The sequence below is a fragment of the Ctenocephalides felis genome, unplaced genomic scaffold, assembly GCF_003426905.1.
Source record: "Ctenocephalides felis isolate EL2017-DRISC unplaced genomic scaffold, ASM342690v1 CF-g0.4_SCAFFOLD_01492, whole genome shotgun sequence".
Classification (NCBI taxonomy): Eukaryota; Metazoa; Arthropoda; class Insecta; order Siphonaptera; family Pulicidae; genus Ctenocephalides; species Ctenocephalides felis.
Window position 1 is genome coordinate 59,197,077 of NW_020537646.1, and position 22,118 is coordinate 59,219,194.

A 22,118-nucleotide genomic window follows, 5' to 3' on the forward strand; every position below is an offset into this window, starting at 1 on the left:
TTTACTGGACTTGATGGCTCTATTGAGCTCCTTCTTGGCCGCCTTGTACTCATTGGAGTAGTAGGTCTGAGCTGGGGAGTGCTTAGCAGCTCTTGTTGCTCGTCGTCGGAGTTGGTGACATTTTTTCCTCAGCCTTGCGATTTCGCATGTCCACCAATATGCTGGCCGGCGCAAGTCCTGTGTTTTACGACGTGGCATAGAAGCATTGCATGCTGCGGTTATAATATTCATCGTTTTTGTTACAATGTTTTCCGTCTCGCTGCTGTTAGTTGGGAACGGATGTGATTCGAGTGTCACCCACCCCCGCGTGAGGGATTCTCGTAGAGCATCAATGTCCAACTTCCTGGTATTCCAGCTGCATCTTTCGTAATCTCGGTGTACGTGGTGGGTAGTCTCTTCTATCCTGTAGATGATGGATTGATGATCACTTCCAGTGTATTCCTCGGAGACCTTTTAGTCCTGGATTCTGCTGGCAGTTTTTGGAGTCGCCAGAGTAATATCGAGAATTGACTCTCGATAACCAGGTCTTCTAAATGTCGACGTCACTCCAGTATTCAGGACTGTAAGATCGAGCCTCGCTGCCATGTCCGTAACTTCGTTTCCTTTGGTGTCTGAGAAATCTGCGCCCCATTCCACAGACTTAGCATTGAAGTTTCCAGCTATTACGACTTCGCCATTAAATCTACAGATGGTGTTCTCGATGCTGGTCAGCTTCTGGCGGAACACGCTGATTCCTTCGTTGGGAGATAAATATACGCTCATGAAATACATTTCAGGGGTTTTTATCCAGACATAACCATCCCCAGATCCGGTATCTATGGGAGTAATCTTCCGAGTCACTAACCAGATAGCTGCTGTACTCGTCTTATCCACGTACCATGATTTAACAAGGGCGCTCTGGTATTGTTCGCTGATTATGCAGACGTCAATTTTGTCCTCAGCTACGCGCGGGTAAAGTAGGTTCTGCGCAAGCGAACATCTATTCAAGTTTCCTTGAAGTATTCGTGTCATTTCTGCGCTTTCGTCGCTTCCGCTAGGGCGGCTCTGTATACATTACATGCACCCGAACCGGAGATATGGCACACGCTATCTTTGTCTTTTCCATTTGAAGTGCACAGAAAGCATTTTGGTTGTTCCGTGCAGTCTGCTGATTTGTGGTTCTCGCCACCGCACTTATAGCAGCATTTGCTCCGATCTGGTCCTTTACAGTAGCGAGACTGGTGTCCAAATCCGAGACATTTGAAGCACCGAGGTACTCTTGCCACTAATCGAATGCGACAATTCACCCATCCGATCTTGATGCGGGCCTTTTTGAGGGCCTTCATAGCACTAGCCTCATCGATCTCGCAGAAGGCTGCCCGTTGACCTCTAGGGGTAACCTTAGTTAGGTTCACGCGCCTTATCTCAAGGTTTTCTTTGTAATCTCTCGTTAATGCTTCCCGGATTTCGGCTTCGGTAGACACTCCGTCCAGATCAAGTATTTCGATGGTGGTCATCGGCGTCAATCGCTTGACCGTTCCACAGCCGCCTACCGCCGTTTTAATTGCTTTCGTGAAAGCTGTGTCATCATTGGTCTTTTTGCTAATCTCTAGCAATACTCCGCCCTCCTTTGTTTGGCGTATGGACTTAATGTTCGCTCCGCTTTCTTTGGGGTTTACCTTGCCTTTTATGTTCTTTAGCAAGTCAGCGTAGGTTTGTCCAGCCGAAGGCTTTATGAGGATTGCCTTGGTCCGAGCTTTTTTCCGCTTTGTTTTCTGAAGCACTTTCACGGGGCCATCCTTACGCCCGTTGCCTTCTTGACTCGCTTTAGCCGTTCGTTTTTGCGCACCGTTCTCGCGCGGTTCTGGAGCCTTCTTCTTTTTCCGGTCAACTAATTTCCAATTGCCCTCTTGCGTGGGCTTTTTGGTTTGACGTTCAGTGGATAAGATCGGGCTTGGCGAAGATAATTGCCTTTTTTTGGGATCTTTTACCACTTTGCTTGGTATGGGTGTGCACGGCGGCGCAGTTGTCGCCATCCATGGTGATGTTTGAGTCGTCGTCGCAACTCGTTCCATTGGTTTTTCGAGCGTGGTAGAGAGATCACTCAGTGCCAGGTTGTACGCCGTATTAATTGAACCTGCTAGACGTCTTATGTCACCGTGAACATTTGTCTTCTTTTGGATGAAATCTAGCAGTTCATGAATCTTTTCACCCAAGCGTTCAACGGGAGATGGGCGACCGCTACCAATCGGAGCTGAATGAAGTCTGCCTCGGTTTGTGCGCACTGGCAGACCCTCGTCAGTTTCGTGTGTATCCACTTCCATAGTGGCAGTTTTTGTGAATTTTTCCGTATTTAATTCCATGCTATTAAAAGTACCAGCGCATCGTACGCAGAGGGGCGGGTTGTTTTAACTGGGAGCGGGTGTACCCTCGAAGATGATACTTCTACCCCAGTTCCCTGAGGCCCAGTCAAAACTTAGCCATGTCCCGGAAAACACGGACGGACCAGACTCGCCCGGGGCGGTGCAGATTCCGACCTCTGCACTCACTGCGTACTTCCTGATCAAAGCCCGAAGTGGCTGGCTCCTGATTCACTGCTGCTACTTACACCTCGGCAGAGCAAGCTCACATCAGCCGTAACCCAGGTTATCGGAAATATTAACACAAGGGCGCAGGCACTCCCAGTGGGTAGCAGCAGGAAACGATCACGGGTTAAAGTCAAGGTAAAGTGACTTCCCCTTCATACCTCATTTTGGTCCGCGGAGGCTATTTTATTTCACCTCTATCCGGCAGCCCGAAGGCTGGTTAGGACGTTCCCCGATCCGCCACCTGGGGACGCGCTCGGTAGGAGTTGGGATTCACCCCCGAGATATATATATATATATATATATATATATATATATATGTGTGTATATATACATATGTACATGTCCGTATCTATATGTTTATATATACGAATTATTCGTAAGTATATATGTATATGTGTACGTGTTTGTACATGTATATCATATATACATGTTTGTTTGTGTGTATATTTATGTATATATAATACGCTTTTGTATGTTTGTATATATTTTTTTTTACTTTTCATTTCTCTTGTTTATCTAGCTGTTAAGTATAATTCTTATTGTTATAATTATATTACTTATATCTATAGTTCTTTTTCCAATTTCTGTCAATTTTTCCCTAGTTTATATTAATTTTTCAATATTCATTCTGTAGATCCACTGATGATGACATAAAATACCAAGTCGAAACGTTTGAAAAAATTAAAGATTAACTTCTAAATCTTTGCCTTTTATTTGATGTATGCTCTTGAAGAACTTACTCATATTTCTCAACATAAAAACTAACTTCTTTAACATATATATATATATATATATATATATATATATATATATATATATATATATATTAGTACATTTACTAATATTAGGATCATAAGGTACCATCTTCTGACTGCAAGAGTCGAATTACATAATGGGAAGAGCTTAGGTAGAAAATAAATCTGTTAGCAAAGTATGAAATTTTTATATTTCTATGAAGGTAGCAACTTAGAAATTAACTTACTTTTTATGAAACAAACTATTTATTTCAATTAAACTAAGGCGTTTTGTTACAATACTTTTAATAAAATATTATTTTTTTTAGTACTATATGCAGCCAGTTTTTTAAATTCTCCTGATCAAACTAAACCGCCTCTTGCTATGGATATCGAAAGCTTTAATTGAGAAACTGAAAACTAAAACTAAAAAAAAAGTGTAAATAATATACTTCATCAATCCTACTTTAACGATAATAAATTTAGCAAAGTTTGACGAATTTTTAAAATTAAACGACTTGTCGTAAGGCCGTAATATTACAGTAAGTTCTATGAGACCATGATATATATCGCCAAAACAAGTTCCATGAAAAACGGCTTAAACTTTTTTTTCAACAGTTAATTACAAAAAAACGGCTCGGTACATTTTCACCTAAAATTAATCAGTACCATTCCCAACTAATATCTTTCGAACAGTTTTTGATTTTTTAAAATCGGTTGGGTAGGATGAGCTTAAATGTGGACGAAAAGTTTAACACTTTTTTCAACAGTTAATTACAAGAAAACGGCTCGGTAGATTTTCACCTAAAACTAATCAGTACCATTCCCAACTAATATCTTTCGAACAGTTTTTGATTTTTTAAAATCGGTTGGGTAGGATGAGCTTAAATGTGGACGAAAAGTTTAACACTTTTTTTCAACAGTTAATTACAAGAAAACGGCTCGGTAGATTTTCACCTAAAATTAATCAGTACCATTCCCAACTAATATCTTTACACACACATACTTTTTCCAAAGTTGGTCTCATTCGATTCAGAATGGCTTGAAACGTCGAGAAAACATAAAATTAGCAATTCGGATTTTTTGATGAAAACATAAACTTCTCCTTCGGGAAGTTAATTATGCTACAAAGTAATTAAAGAAGTGTATTGTTTCATGAAAAAGTTCATAATTATTTAGTTAGAAATTTATGAAAATTACATCTAACCTAATAATGAAAGCAGATTATTCGAATGTACAATTTCCAATTTGAGAATTGCATTCATGGCAAACAAATATATAACTAAATAGAAATGCACAAAAATTATTAATTATAATTGTATTAAAAAATCAAAGGGTTACAAGAAAAATTCAAGAACAAAAAACGAAACACGTAGCTTGAAACAGGTGTTTGTGACTGAATAAAAAAATAAGAAAAAAGTAGGCGTTTTTCCCGGAGCGGTCCGGAATTTTCCGAGATTGATTCGGACTTTTTCGGGTTGGAACCGATCACGGTTCTCCCGAACCCGGGTCCTTTTTGGACTTTGGGACCGGTTCTTGAAAATGACGGTTCTTGACAGCTCTATTACATTTTCTTATTTATAATCATGAATTTATTATATTTTAATATTATCCCGACTCAAAGTGAATTGAACTTTTCAGCAGATGACAGTTTCCATTTGTCAAAATATTTTCAATGTCAAACAATAACATATCGTTTTTTTGCAGTTTTTTCCGTCTATTTCTACAATATTACTAAATTTTTATAATCATTTACATCCCAACAAATTTCTTTAACAATCTTCAGAAAGGTTTATCAATATCCAAATAATCATATAGGAGGATCTCGACTAACACCCGGACAGAAGATTTCTATATATAAGATATATATAAATATATATATATATATATATATCTTATATATAAAATTCTTCTGTAACAATGTATGAATGGTTAATCCTCCTAAACTATAATTCGGATTTTCATGAATCTTCCTGAAGTTTGTTCGAGAAATTTTCTAGAATTTTTAGATTCATAGAAATATAGTTATATTGTAGAAATGAATGGAAAAAATTACAAAGAAACGCTTATCATTGTTTGACCTTGAAAATATTTAAGGCATAGTTTGACATTGAAAACAAGTGAAGACTGTTATTTGCATTAACATATAAGCTAAGACAATATCAAAACATAATATATTTATGATTATGGATAAGAAAAATGTAATGTCGACATTATTATTGCCGAAAAGCAGCTGACAAGTGCCAAAAAATAAAATAAAATAAGATTTACAGTCAACATATGTCTGACAGGTGATGCAGTCTGCGCATGCGTCTGACGTTTTGCCTTACTTTACTTAGTCACAATACAAAAAAAATACTTATTCAAAAAATTATTTAGAAGTCTCATTGAATCAAAAATTCATATATTTGGCATTAGATACGGAATATTTACTCAAGGCAATGGAGAGGTTTGAGTCTGATTTTTTTCTTACTGTTTTCCAATTCGTTTGGAATTTTGGAATCAGGTTCATCTTACTCTCAAGTTCAAAAGTGAAAATAATTTAGACTCTTTTACCACATCCCTTTTTTAAGCCACATTCCCCCAATTTTACTTTTTTCAAAATAACGTAAGGTATCAATAAAAGAACATTTATAAGAGAAAAATGTTTCATGATGTTTTTCAAAAAAACAAATGCTATTCAAGTTACTGCCTACTGAAAATTTGTTTCTTTTTTGCGTTTTTTTATTGTTTTTTGCTAATATCTTCAAAAATATACATTTTATCGAAAATCATGTAATGAACAAAATTATATCAATAAAAATCTTAATAAATCGCTATCTTATAGTGTTCTAGGAACAATATTAAGCTATATATGAAAATGGCTTTTTATAGTGCTCAAAATAAGCTTTAAAATGAGTACTTCTGCGTGTAAAATGAGTGAGCTATCATGCAAATAAAACATGCATACAATGTTTTTTTCATTTAAATCAAATAATTTATGAGTGCATTTCCACCAAAATTAAAAATAATCGTGTTCCATCTAAAATTAACTTGGTTTAAGAGATCTAGATGTATTCTAGAAAATACCACAACTTAAGTACAAAGGATTTTCAAAAAACTCATAATTTTATGAAAAAAAATCCATTTAAAAAAACAACTAATTTCTTCGTATAAATAAAATAAAATACGTATAAAAGTGTAAATATCGTGTAAAATACGTATAAAATATATATAAACATATATATATATATATATATATATATATATATATATATATGATACAGTTTTGCAGCCACAAGTCGAAAAATAAATAATATTCTGGTTTTATTTTTCGACTTGTGGCTGCAAAACTGTATCATATAATGTTTCAAAGTCGAAACAAACAATATCAAGATATATATATATGAAAATTCAAGGTATTTTTCTGACTAATCATTGTTATTATTTTTGTGTTACACAAATATTGAAAGAGGTATGATTGTTTAAGGAGTGCGCGGCAGTTCAACCACAGGTCTTTCGAGTCCTTTAACCCTTCGCCGTATCACAATAAGAGAAGTTACAGTAAAATTATAATAGAGAATGCTGTAGCTCATTTAGTCACCTTTAGAATAGTATGTTGCAAATATATATATATATATATATATATATATATATATCGTGATTAGAAATAAGCATTTTGATACAGTTAACATATTTTTTTCCTTATATTATAGGGTGTAGAGTCTGAAAAATGTCCCAGTTTTTCGCGTGCTTTGAAAAATGGTGGTCCAGTGCATACCCCTATTTTACCTACATTGGCAGATGGATTGGCTGTCCCAACTGTTGGTTATAATGCTTATGCGACTGCTAAGCCATTAATAGACAAAATGATTGTTGTATGTATATGGTTTTTGAACTTCTACTTCATCGTGTAGATATAATTCTAAGATATATAAAACATATTGTTTATGTAATATAAATAATATTCAGGTGCGTGAAGAATGGATAGCATTAGCCATCCTGCGCTTAGTGGAATTAGAAAAATGTGTTGTGGAAGGTGCAGGTGGAGCAGGACTTGCTGCAATTATGTCTGGACATATGAATGAATTTAAAGGCAAAAAGTAAGTCTTAAATATTTAATTTTTTTTTCGATAAATGTTTTTAACAAGAACTCTAATATTATATCTTCAAAATATCAGATTATGAATTTACATAAACCATATTAGGCAGGTTTCATTGTGCGAATGCAAAAATATAATAAAGGTCGAAACTGAAATCGCATTTTACCTGAAAAATAATAAATACAACCTAATAATATAAAATAGTTATGAAATTCATTTTCGATACATTAACATAAAATTCATTGTTACAAATAAATTTGTCTATAAACTACAAATAAGCAGAAGTATAAAACTATTTAATAAAACAAATAATAATAAGTAATAAATTATTATAGTTTTGAACATAGAAACTCCATTTTAAAGAAAACAATTAATTTTTTACCGAAAAGCCAAAATTAATTTAGATTATTAATTATATATGTTTTTTTATAATCGACGTTATACCTTTAATGAACATCCCGTCAATATTGTAATCGTCCAAAAATCGAAATGGAAAATTTTTTCTCATCTTTACTTTTAAGAGGTTTCTGAATATTTTGGAATACCTTAGAAAAAATATGGATGTAGGTGTGCATTCCAAATTGTTTTTTGTCTGGGTATGTTGGATTCAATACCGCCTGGTTACAATACCGACTAAAACCTCCGCAAAAAGTAAGGATCTAGAACGTTATCAATCTTGCACTGATTTTATACTTATCATTTAAATGAACGAAGTCCCATTCGCTCTTTCTCTTTCCATAGATTGCAAGTCATTTGGCACATCTCTCGAAAATCTGTCTATGGTCTTCCAAGCAGTCTTAGTTGTCAGCATCACTTCTACAACAGTACCTTTTTCTTACTTCCATATAAATTACAATCTGTCTCCAAGAGACATTCAGTTATTAGATTGTTGGTAGTAAAAATGGATGCTTAAAAGGATACCCAGTAGTAAACCTTTGACGTTTGATATGTAACAATTATGGCAAAATTTAATAAATATAGATACTAAAACCCATTTTAAGTCTAAACATGCATGAACAATATATGACTATAATTATATATACATATAAATAATTCCTACATAAATTAGCTTTACTTATTATGTTAATTTGAGTAATGATTGTCTTTTTAATCTGTAGTGCAGTAAAGGGAGAGGAAAAAAGGGTATGTTCTCTGAATTTTTTTACTGTGCTCCGAATTGGATGAAATTTTAGAATTAGGTTCATCTTACCATCAAGTTCAAAAGTGAAAACAATTCGGGTTGCGCCATCACCCCCCGGGGAGATGACACCCCTTCTCAATTGTGTAATTACATTTTTTCAAAATAACGTCGGAAATCGATAGAAGAACTAATTATAAGAAAAAATGTCTTTTACAGTTTTTCAAAAAAACTAATACTTTTCAAGTTACTGGCCACTAAATATTCATATATTTTTGGCGTTTTTCTTCGTTTTTTTGCAAATATCTCCTAAAATATACATTTGAACGAAAATCATGTAATGAACAAAATAATGTCAAGAAAAATCTTAATAAATGGGTATTACATAAAGTGTTCTAGGAAAAATATTAAGGAAGGTTTGAAAGAGCAAAGTCGTTTTTTATTTCGTTCAAGATCTAATTGTTGTATTTAAAGCCATCTAGTGTCGAGGCTTTACATTTTATGCATTTCGGTGAAGTTGGGTTTTATAGTGCTCAACATAAGCTTTAAAATGAGTGCTGTTACAAGTTTTTTGCATGTAAAATGAGTGAGCTATCATGCAAAAAATAAATTTGTTTCTTTTAAATCATATGATTTAATGAGCGCCATTTCCACCAGAATTAAAGTAATTCACATTCCATCTAAAATTCACTTCATTATAGACATCTTGATGGATTTTAGCAGATTCACTACTTTAGATTCATTCACTATTTTCAGAAAACTCACGATTTTATAAAAACTTTTTTTTTCCAATTTGCGCGGCCGCGCAGTCTTTAAACATTCATAACTTTGTCAATTTTTGTGTGAAAGAAAAATAATAAAAAACAATAATAAGCCAGAGAGATCCCTTTGATTTTCATCTATATGCTTTTATACGTATCTTTTATTCTTTTTGAGATATGATAAAAATAATTTCGATTTTTAAAAAAAATTGGAAAAAAAAGTTATTATAAAATGGTGAGTTTTCTGAAAATAGTTTGTACTAAAGTAGTGAATCTGCTAGAATCTATCAGGATGTTTATAATGAAGTGAATTCTAGATGGAATGTGAATTACTCTAATTCTGGTGGAAATGGCGCTCATTAAACCATATGATTTAAAAGAAAAAAAACTCGTATATGCTTCTTATTTGCATGATAGCTCACTCATTTTACATGATTTTTGTTAAAATGTATATTTTAGGAGATATTTGCAAAAAAACTAACAATAAGAAAAACGCCAAGAATATATGAATCTTTAGTGTCCAGTAACTTGAAAAGTATTAGTTTTTTTGAAAAACTGTAAAAGACATTTTTTCTTATAATTAGTTCTAATCTATTTCCGACGTTATTTTGAAAAATGTAATTACACAATTGAGAAGGGGTGTCATGCCCCCGGGGGGTGATGGCGCAACCCGAATTGTCTTTACTTTTGAACTTGAGGGTAAGATGAACCTATTTCCAAAATTTCATGAAATTCGGAGCACAGTAAAAAATTCAGACCTAAAACGCTCCGTTTACTGCAATACTGTGAATATATGTGGTATTGTACAGTTCGTTTGCTAAGACGTTGGGGTGACTGCTTATTTTTGTTTTATAGTTTTGTGTTATTTTGTTTATCTCTTCATTTACAGTGTTGACTGATTTATATGTATTTCGGTGCAGAGAGAGCCTCACGTAGGATTTTATTTTGAAATCTTTGAATGATTTGGATTTTGTTTCTTCTAGCTGTACCCCATAGTTGGAGGCCATATGTCCCAACTGGCTTAAATATAACCTTGTAGATGAGAATTTTGTTTGAAGTGGAGAGTTTAGATCGTCTTTGTAGCAGCCAGTAGAGAGTTCTACGGAGGTGTTCCAGCTGTTCTCGCTTTTTGAGGATGTGAGTTTTCCTGTTAAGTTTATTGTCCAAATACATACGCAGGTATTTAGCAAAGTTTTGTTTTGGAATTTCGTTACCGTATATGTAAACAGGTGGACATGTACTCCTTCGCAATGTAAAAGTAACTTGAACAGATTTGTTACTGTTGACTACAAATCTCCGTAGTGTAAACCACTTTTCTATTATATTAATGTGTGATTGTAGCATTGCAGTCGCTGTTGCTGGTCTTTCATGCTGAGAAATAATGCAGCTATCATCTGCGAATGTTGTAAGGTTTGTGTTGTGGTGGCAAGGAAAGTCTGCAGTGTATAATAAAAATAGCGTTGGGCCTAACACACTTTCTTGGGGGACACCTGCATTAATTAGTTTTATTGCAGACTGGGCGTCCTGTATCTGTACAAAATATATTCTGTGAGCCGAGTATGATTTCAGTATATAGAATAAAGCATGCGGAAGATTCTTTTTGATTTTATATAATAACCCCCAGTGCCACACTTTGTCGAAAGCTTGTGCGATGTCCAAAAATACCGCGGAGCAATATTTTTTGGTATGCAGAGCAGAGTTGATCTCATTAACTACGCGGTGTACCTGTTGTATGATTGAGTGCTGCCCTCTAAATACAAATTGGTGATTTGGAATTGTGGCTTTGAAGTGTAAATTTAATGCATTTTAGAGTCGGCTTTTCAAATATTTTGGATATGACAGGCAGCAAGCTAATTCGTCTATATGAATCTATATGATGAATGTCTTTACCTGGCTTGTGAATCATAATAATTTTGGCAATTTTCCAGATTGAAGGGAATGATTGAGTTCTAATTATGGCGTTAAAAACAATGGTCAGAAATCGTAGCAATTTATCAGGTAACTCCTTAATCATTTTGATTGTGATGAGATCAGGTCCCGGAGCTTTTCCAGATTTTGTACGCCTTATTTCTTGTGCAACTTCTGAAACAGTAATTTTTTTAATCTGCTCGTTAGATGTGGAAACAGTATTGAAAAAATCGAAAATAAATTTTTCTTCGTAATCTGCGCATTTCTGAGGGGCTGGCTGAAAGATTTCAAATAGTTGTTCAGCAAAAATGGCACATTTTTCTTGGGGATGTCTAGCCCACGTTCAGTCTTTTTTTCTTATTGGTGAAATAGTCATTGTCGACTGTTTCAATTTTTTAGTGGCCTTCCATAAGGAATAGTTAGAGTCTTCGGTGTGTGTTAGATTAATTAAATAATTTTTTACTGTTTCATTTTTATGTTCATAAATCAAGGTTTTCAAGGTTTTACATGCATTATTAAATTTTCTTCTGTCTTCGAACTTCTTGTCAGGCGAACAAGTATTTTGCCAAATTTTACGTAATTTTCTCTTGACAGCAATTTGTTTCTTTATATAGTTTGGTATATCTTGAAGTTGATGCTTAATAGTTTGTGTGGTCGATAGAAGTGTCGCATTGTGAATTTGTGTATTTAGATTTGAAATTGTATTATTTATATCTGTTTCGGTTTTAAGAAATTACGTAGCGGAATAAATCCCAGTCTGTATGATTTTTAGCATTGAAAATGTTTAGGATTATCGGAGAATTGTCAGAATTTAAGCCAAGTGATAAATTTATATTAGTTGATTGATTTGCTATAATATTTAGTATAAAAAAGTCTAAAAGATCCGGGATTTTATTGATATCACTTGGCCAGTATGTCGGTTCGCCTGTAGAAATATGTCTGTAATTGTGCGAGTGCATAGATTTAAGTAGTTCTCGTCCTCTTGGTGTTATTAACATTGAGCAATGAATTTATTACCTAGAGTGGAGAAAAGATGTGAGAACTGTACTTCCTTAATGGAATGACTTGGTGGACAGTAAATTGCTGAAACACATATGTTTTCCACTGGTAGTTGTACACATATGCTTGTTGCTAGTGTGGTATAATTGTAAAGATTAAAATAACTTCAACTGGTATAATGCTACTCTGAAATTAACATGATGTCTATTTGATTGTATAAAATTAATTGCTTAAGTTCCTGTACATGTTGGGCCAGGCCGTTGGCGTTCCACGTGCATATTTTAAGTGAAGTGGCCATTATTTTTTACTTAAGAAACAGGTGATTAAATTGAGCATGGTGCCCATTTGGTCCATTAGTGTTTTCAACATATCTTTTAATGTTTGCATGTCGTTGGCTGGATTATTATTTTGAGTTTGAACATGGTTATTGTTGATTGGGTTGAGGCTGTTTTCTTGTGCGCTTGGGCGTTGTCTAGTTTGGTGCTCCATGTGTGTTTGTTTATTATTTTGAGTTATTTGTGAGAATGTTATGTTGTCCTGTACTAGTGAGTGATTGATGACTTGTGAGTTCTGAGCTACAGTTTTTTTCCTTGAAGGTGGAAATTTTCGTAGTTTTTCCTCTTTATATTTGATACATCATAATTTGCAGGATGATTGCCTGAGCATAAGACACAAGTGACGTTTTCGTATATTTTTTCAGTCCAGGAACAGTCCTTAGTGTGGTGATCTCATGCACATTTTACGCATCGTGGGTCACATCAGCAATAATTACGAGAATGTCCTAGATTTTGACAGTTTGTACATTGTGGGATTTGACGATTGTGCCGTTTCGCTTCAATAATTACCTTTGTTCTATACATATATTCAACTCTGTAAATATCTGTATTATTTTTGTTTTGTATCAGCTCTACGACAAACATGTTTACTGGTCGTTTAGTTGAATATTGTTTCAGATTATAAACTCGTAGCACGTTGTGTCCAAGATTGTTGATTTCTTCTTTTAACATTTCTACATCAGTACTATAATGCAGATTTTTAAGTACGATTTTAAAAGATCGGTCTTGTTTCGATTGATATGAATGGAGGTGCGTATCCTTGGCCCTTAATAATGCAACGACTTTGTTGTAGGTTTGCGTGTCTTGTGTGTTGATTTTCACTTGATTAGTTTCACAAATTTTTGATTTGTATAAGTTATGTTCGTGTAAGTCAAGGTGTCGTATTAATGGCTTTATGTCAGAAACTCCGTGCACGAATACCGGCGGGGCAGTTGGCGGCTTTTGGGCTGGCGGCTTTTCTGCTGATGTTGATTGAGATAGTGCTGTTTGGAGAACATCGTAATAATTTTGCGCCGATACAGAATTTAGCCAGTAGTTTTTGTGTGTTACTTTTTTAGAGTTATTAGAACTTGTAGCAAGGTCGCTATGCGGTCTTCTTCTATTTTGGTGCACCACCCCTGGTCTTTTGTTGCCGGTGTGATGTTTGTTAAATTAACAGGCATGCTGGTTTGACCGTTCGCATTACCGATACTCACATTTCTCGTTGAAACTGATTGTTGTGTACATTGAATTTGAGTAATATTATTGACATGATTTCCTTCGTTCATAACGATGTCGATAGCATTTGAGCCATTATTTTATTGTTGATTGTTCACGATTTGTTGTTCTACGAAAGCCGCACTCGTAGTAGAATCGTCTTGTAGTATGTTTATCGATTCAAAAATTTGAAAGTTTGGTGATGTCCCTGGAGATTGGGACATAATTATAATTATAAAACACTATTTGATTTTAAAATCAAAAATGAATTACACATGATAATAACTCACAACACAGTACACACTTTAATGTAGTATATGAATGGCGTTCTTGATCAAACTGGCATGTCCCGTTATGGAACTGGATGAACGTAAGTAATGCAGTTAACACTACACTGTATTGCGGTAAACGAAATGTGTTTATGGGTTGATCACCGTCGCACTGTTTGGTGTTACGATCCGACCTCTACGGCGGTTGGCGAACGAATGACTACAACAGTACCTGAAGTAATTGTTTGCCTCAATATCTCTTCTACATCGTCACGTAGAATACTAAATCCAGGGCACACGAAGAACACGTGCTCAACATCTTCGATTTCGCCCAAACAATATGGGCATTCCGGCGAGCTATCGTGCTTAAAGCGGTGTCGACTTGAAAACAGCCATGCCCAGATAGCTTTTGCTTAGTGTAATAATTAACATCTCCATGCTTGCGATTTAGCTTTGATGTTTGGAAGGAGAAAATGCATCCATCTGTCAATATAAATGAAATATTCTACAGTTGCTGCCATCGGTCAATGTTGTTCTGGCGTTCATTTATCACAACATTTTCAGGTATCATTTTTTAATGACTTCGTTAGTAAATTTACGTCTTTTCTCTGCTAAGACTGAAAGAAGCAGAATTCTACAAATGACGCACACTGCATCCTCTGATATTGTGCGAAATGCGCAAGCAATTCTTAAGGCACTCAGACAATATATAGTTCATGCAATTCTGCGCGATTTTTGAGTTTTGAGAGCATCAGCTTATATGTAAGCATCGATGATAGCAATATCTTTCTGCTATGTTTTGGGCCTCTAATATTAGGCATCAGTGGAGCAAGGCTTGTCATAACTATTGACGCCTTAGCCAGTGGCGTAACTATAGGGTGGCGTGGGTGGCAAAATGCGGCGGCCCAGGAAACCGCGGACTCAGAAATATATTTTTATATTGTACATAAATTTTGTTTCACTTGAAACTTATATTTTATATTTTTTAAGTTCAAAGTCGGATTTAATTATTCAACCAAGCTTGCATCGAACTTACATTCGGCCGAATATTTAGTTAGTTAAAACCAAAGCAGTCAACGCCGCACAGCGAAAGTATTGTGTTTTATCTTTTATGCCATAAAGATGGATCTGCATTGACAAATCTTTAGTTTATATAATATGAAATCCAGAATTAATTAATGAATTTATTATTGTATATATAATAATTTATACTTTATTGACTTTTAAAATAAAAGACGAACACGTGAAAAACTCTTTTCTCAATATCAGGGGCGTAGCGTGCATTCGCGGGGCCTCGTATCAAAATTTGTTTGGGGGCCCCCTTAAGAATTTTTTTTTTATCACCAAATATAAAAATACATAAAATTAGAAGAATAGTTATTTATCATTCTAATTATTTTTCTATGTAATTTTCTATAATTTTCTGATTTTTTCATAAATGATTTCAGATTAAAGTATTTTTACCTTATCCTTTTTCAAAAAACTGAATTATAAAGCGATCTTTAAATTTTCTAAAGTATCTGTCTCGAACAATAGTGACAGGTCTGGTAGACTTTTTTGTCCAAAATTTTTACATATTTTTTTTAGTTTTAATTTTGAATATCATCATATTCGTGAAGTACATACAAAAATTTAATTTTTTTTTTAAATATTTTTCAGCAGAAATAAACTCTCATAAAAGCATTAGCTTACAAGTTAAAGTTCAATACCTCTCAATAACAATAGGAAATGCTAACTACGTCCAAGTTATTTAAATGTTTATAAATCATTGTTTTGCTTTAGAGTTTTCATCAATTTCTGCTTGCGCTCGTTTTGCCCCCCTGGCCCGGGGACCCAGTATTTTTGATACGGCTGATAAAGCGGTAGCTACGCCCCTGCTCAATATTCAAAGAATACATTATTGTTATAGTTAAATGTCATTTAATATTAATCATTTAACGGCTACGTGCAAGAGTTGCATGTACATATATACAATAAAGTCATTCATTATATTCAATCTAAGCCTTTACTAAAAAAGAGCTATTGTAGTTTTTTTATCGCAGAAAATACAAACATTATTTTTTGTTTTGAAAATTAAAAGTTTACTTTCAGAAGCAGATTATACTTCTGACATGTGGACTCCGACAAGTCTCTTTCTTAATTTTATTTATTAAAATCCATTGTTGCAAGCCTAATTTCAACACATTCTAAACAAAAGAATTTTAATTCGTTTTAGAACACATCCACTGGTTTCTTCATATTGTTTTGCGTTTTTTCAAACAGTTTATGAATTTTTAATTATTTTGGACATGAAATAATGATGGAATATTTTATCAAGATTTGAATCTAATAACGAAATAACATTAAGAACATTTAAGCTTACTAGATGTGCACGACATTCTGATGCCATTCTTGCTTTAAAACTTTGTTTTGTTGAAATTCAATATTAAACTACTTCACATAAAAAGAAGTTTGCTTCTGAAAGTAAACTTTTAATTTTCGAAACCAAAAATAATGTATTTTTTCTTAAGGGGGCCCCCAAACAAATTTTGACACGAGGCCCCGCAAAGGCACGCTACGCCCCTGATATTTAGAAAAGAGTTCTTCACGTGTTCGTCTTTTATTTTAAAAGTCAATAAAGTATAAATTGTTATATATACAATAATAAATTCATTAATTAATTCTGGATATCATATCATATAAACAAAAAATTTTCCAATGCAGATCCATCTTTATGGCATAAAAGATAAAACACAATACTTTCGCTGTGCGGCGGCGACTGCTTTGGTTTTAACTAACTAAATATTCGGCCGAATGTAAGTTCGATGCAAGCTTGGTTGAATAATTAACTCCGACTTTGGACCTAAAAAATATAAAATATAAGTTTCAAGTAAGATAAAATGTATGTACAATGTAAAAATTTATCTCTGAGTTTGCGGTATCCTGGGTCGGGGCCCTCTTAAGTCGGGGGCCCGTAGCATTTTGCCAGCCACGCCACCCTATAGTTACGCCACTGTTGGTATTCATATTTCATAAAGAACACATACACTAAAACACCGATTAATATCTCACACTATATAAATATTATCATTTTCAATATATATAATATGAATTTAACACTTCTGATAGACGTAGTTTATTTATAATCCGAGCATATCGGCAAAGGAGAATGCGCACATTTAAAATGTCAAGAACACACATATAACTTGTATGTAATCCGTTTTATCATTTTTATGTGAGTTGGTTCATCAGAGAATTTTATATGATTATGTAACACTTACACTTTAATTGTACTACTGACGATGCGTTTACTTCAATGTCCGAATATTGAATGACCCAAACATTTGTCGCATAAATTTAATATCTGAAACAGGTTTCGCCGTTCAGGTATGCTCAATTCTAGAAATTTCGAAGAGATAAACATTCTGCCTTGCCCTCGTTTATATCGAACAAAAGATGTCATAAATCGAAAAGAATATAGAAATTAATCGAGACAGTTCGCCACGAGCAGCCGACCCAGTCGGATCTAAATACAGATAAAATATCTACCTGCGATTTATACCTGTGCTATTGCAGTATAAACAGTGTTCAGTAGTAATATATAGTACTTAAATTAAATAATTATTGTGATAGTTTTTGTGTTAGTAAATAGTGTTTATTAGTGATTAGTGAAATCATTGCTTAACTCATGAGTCTCCCCTCGGGGAACTCAATGAGCACCTCTTTAAACATACCATTATCAGAAGTAAACAATGTCCTAAATGATGATTCACAAACTTGCTCAGATTTTGTTACTGAACAATTGCGTTTAAAATTAATTCAAACCTCTCAAAAAATATTAAATTCCTCAGCCGCCATGAAAACTGATACTGCGCAAAATAGTTTGACAAATTCTTGGCAAACTGTGACGAGTGCAAAAAGAAGACGGATTAATAGGCCGACTGAAACTATAAAGTTGACTAACAGATTCAATGTTCTTGCCAATAATGAAAAATCAATAATTAATGATCAACCATCGTCATCATCAGCAAATACTGAAGCAATTTCTCAGCCAAAAAAGGAATTACCACCGCCGGTGTACATTCACGGAGTAACAAATTTTCCCGATATGATTAACGTTTTAAAACCGGTTTTGCCCGATAACAGTTACACAACAAAAACCTTGGCTGACAATGTTATCAAATTTAACGTTTCAACAATAGCAGACTATAGAAACTTTGTTAAACTTCTGAAACAACGCAATGTTGCTTATCATACTTATCAGGTAAAAAGTGAAAGAGCGTACAGAGTTGTTCTGAAATATATTCACTCAACCACTAATGTTGAAGAAATAAAGCAAGAGATTGAAAAAAATGGACATAAAGTGCGTAATATAGTTAACGTCATACACTATAGATCAAGAGAACCGCTTAATATGTTTTATGTAGACTTAGAACCAAATAAGAATAACCATGAAATTTTTACTGTGAATAAAATTTTAAATAAAATAGTACACTTTGAACCACCGATACGATCTTCACAAATCATCCAGTGTAAAAGATGCCAAGACTATGGTCACAGCAAATCATTTTGTAATAAGCCACACATGTGCGTTAAATGTGGAGATGAGCACCCCTCTAAGTCATGTACTAAGACTAAAGAAACTCCAGCTACTTGTGCTAACTGTTTGAATGAACATACTGCTAACTTTAAAGGGTGTCCAGTATATCAGAAAATTATTGCAAGAAGAGAAGAACACACGAACAGACCATACGGTAACCGCATTGAAAACCAATATGGGCCAACAACTTCTAAGAACATGGACCAAGTAAGGCATGCAAATTCTTATCATATGACATATGCACAAGTTATGAGATCACAACAATTTCATCAACAGGCTAATGCAACCAGTGAAAACTCTGCTGGAAATTTAACAATTTTCTTAAATGAATTCAAAAATATGTTCCAACAATTGATGAATCAAAACAACATGATCATAAACATGTTATCAGCTTTCATAAATAAAACAAAGTAAACATCATGGCGAGGTTTATAAGGATTGCGTTATGGAATGCAAATGGGCTCTTGAAGCATAAACATGAGATTCAGTTTTTTCTTTTCGAGAATAAAATAGATATACTCCTTGTTAGTGAAACACATTTTACGCATTACTCAAATATGTACGTCCCGAACTATAAATTGTACCACACACCTCATCCGGATGGAACAGCCCACGGGGGCACGGCAATTCTAATAAAATCTGATATTGTTCACTATGAGCTGCAAAATTTTTGTAAAGAACAAATTCAAGCAACTTCTGTCAAAACAAAACTGATGAATTACGAATTAGTAATTTCAGCCGTATACTGTCCACCTCGACATATTATTAACAGTTCCCAATTTTACGAATATTTCTCAATGCTTGGATCAAAGTTCATAGCTGGCGGTGACTTTAACAGTAAGCATTCTCTCTGGGGCTCAAGGATATCAAATCCAAAAGGTAAACAACTGTATGAGATGATCCTTCGACATGGTTTCTCCACCTTTTCAACGGGCACACCCACCTACTGGCCAGCCGATCCTAAGAAGAAACCCGATCTGTTAGACTTCTTTGTCGCTAATGGTCTAAGTTTCAAACGTGTTGAAATACAACCTAGTTACGACCTCTCATCAGACCATTCCCCCGTGATAGCAACCATATTCTCTACGGCTGTGAACCTGCAAAGAACTCCAAAACCTCATTCTGCTAAAACTAATTGGGAACTATATCGCCAAATTACTGAGAAAAATACTAATTTAAAAATGAAACTCAAAACATGTCGGGAAATAGAAGATGGTATTGCAACATTCAACAAAACTCTGCTGGAAGCTGTTAAGGCTGCTACACCTATAGATCAACAAAATCAAAAACATTCTATTCCACTTGAAATAAAAAAACTTTTAAGTGAAAAACGTAAAGCTAGGCGCAAATGGCAACATACACATTTACCGTCTGACAAAAACATTCTTAACAACTTGACTAATAAGCTTAAATCTCGGCTTAAAGAACTAAATGAGAAAAATTTTAATAATTATGTACAAAGCTTAAATCGATATGATAACTCTATCTGGAAACCGATTAGGAACAGGCTAAAACCGGCTCTCAGGAATCCGCCTTTACGCCGTAACGATATAACAGGAGCAGTAGGTGATGATCTATCATGGGCAAGGAGCGATGGAGAAAAAGCTGAATTATTCGCCCAACATCTATCCTCAGTTTTTAAACCAAATCCTGTTCGTATCTCTTCAAATGATCTGGATTTAAACCCGTTTGCACCAGTGAATAAGGGCAGCAACTGTCTTAAATTCTTTTCATTGAATATGGTATTCAAAGAAATAGCTAAACTAAAAACTAATAAATCCGCTGGTTTTGACTCAATTACACCGAAACTGTTGAAGGAAATGCCCAAAAAGGGATTTATCCTACTAACATACCTATTCAACGCTATAATTAGGCTAAATTATTGGCCAGTACATTATAAAACTTCAATAGTTAAAATGATCCACAAAAACGGTAAAGACCCATGTAATGTGTCATCCTACCGACCTATTAGTCTCCTACCAGTGGCATCAAAAGTATTTGAAAAACTTTTGCTTAAACATATACAAAACAATACTAATGTAATTCCAGACCATCAGTTTGGTTTTCGAAGACAACACTCGACGATTCAACAATGCCATAGAATTGTGAACATCATCCACAACACCCTAGAAACAAAACAATTCTGCTCATCAGTTTTCCTTGATGTAAATCAAGCTTTTGATAAAGTATGGCACAAAGGATTAGTGTATAAGATAAAATCATCTCTCCCAATTGAGTATCATAAATTGCTCGAATCGTATCTTCAAAATAGACGGTTTAAAGTTAAAGTGAATATGGAAACTTCATCAGCCTGCTTGGTTGAAGCAGGAGTCCCTCAAGGAAGTGTACTGGGTCCATATCTATACCTGCTCTATACTAGCGATTTTCCTACAGATGAAAATTTAACAACTGCAACATTTGCCGATGATATTGCTATTCTATCTTCCGATCCTGATCCAGTTGTTGCATCGAGAAGGCTCCAGAGTCATCTAAGAGTCATTGAAAAATGGACTAGCAAATGGCGTATAAAAATTAATGATAATAAATCAACTCATGTAATATTCACACTCAACAAATCTTCTTGCCCAGCAGTTCAATTTCATGATAAGACAATTCCAGTTAAACACTCAACAAAATATCTCGGGATGATATTAGATAGCAAACTAACCTGGAAGCAACATATACTATCAAAAATAGCTCTAGTGAAAAATAGAGCTAAGGAACTCTATTGGCTCATAGGTAACAAATCAAAATTGCCTATTGAAAACAAACTACTAATATATAAAACAATAATAAAGCCGATATGGACCTATGGTGTGGAATTATGGGGATGTGCAAGAAAATCCCACATTGATTCAATCCAACGAGCACAATCAAAAATTCTGAGGCAGATCGTGAACGCTCCATGGTATGTCAGTAATAAAACCATTCATGATGACTTGAACATACCATTTGTGAAAGATGTTATTACCAGTACCAGTCTTCGCCATTTTGAGAAGTTGGAATCCCATCCCAATGACATAGTTAAACATCTTCTTCAAGAACCCCGATCTAGGAGGCTCAAAAGAAAAGTCCCAATTGATTTGAAGATTGAGCAATAAAGACCAGACTTAGCCATTATTTACCTCAGCCAGATTAGCTGACCACTCGATGGAGTGGCAGCTATTGAAACTTTTAAAATTCAGCCAATTTATTATGTGTGTGTGTATGACTGTGTGTGAGTATGTTTACTGTGTGAGTGTGTTTATAACATAAGCATAATAGCTCATAGAATTTTGTAAATTCTGATTGCTATTAAATAAAGTATAAAAAAAAAAAAAAAAAAAAAAATTCTGCCTTGCCCTCGACACACAAAGTATTTGTTGTCGCATTTATTTTTTAACAGAAATGACCGGCTCTTTTCAGTGTTTTTGGAATTTGGCTTCTCATTTGCAAAATTATTGATTATACCATATACTTGCTTTTTTGTTTGTTATGATTATAGCAACTGAAGGAGGTAATTAGGGAACTCTTCTTGATAGAAATGCTCAAAATGTTTTTGTAAAACTG

At 34.4% G+C, this 22,118-nt stretch overlaps 1 protein-coding gene across 1 annotated transcript in view; it reads left to right on the plus strand.

Annotated features, from left to right (window-relative positions):
* Nucleotides 1–22,118, plus strand: part of LOC113371448 (L-threonine ammonia-lyase) — a 280,098-nt gene that overhangs the window by 170,088 nt on the left and 87,892 nt on the right. Inside the window, exons 4-5 of the mRNA XM_026612075.1 lie at nt 6,997–7,158; nt 7,253–7,383. Of these exons, the coding sequence (XP_026467860.1) occupies nt 6,997–7,158; nt 7,253–7,383 (293 nt within the window). The remainder of the gene's footprint in view (nt 1–6,996; nt 7,159–7,252; nt 7,384–22,118) is intronic.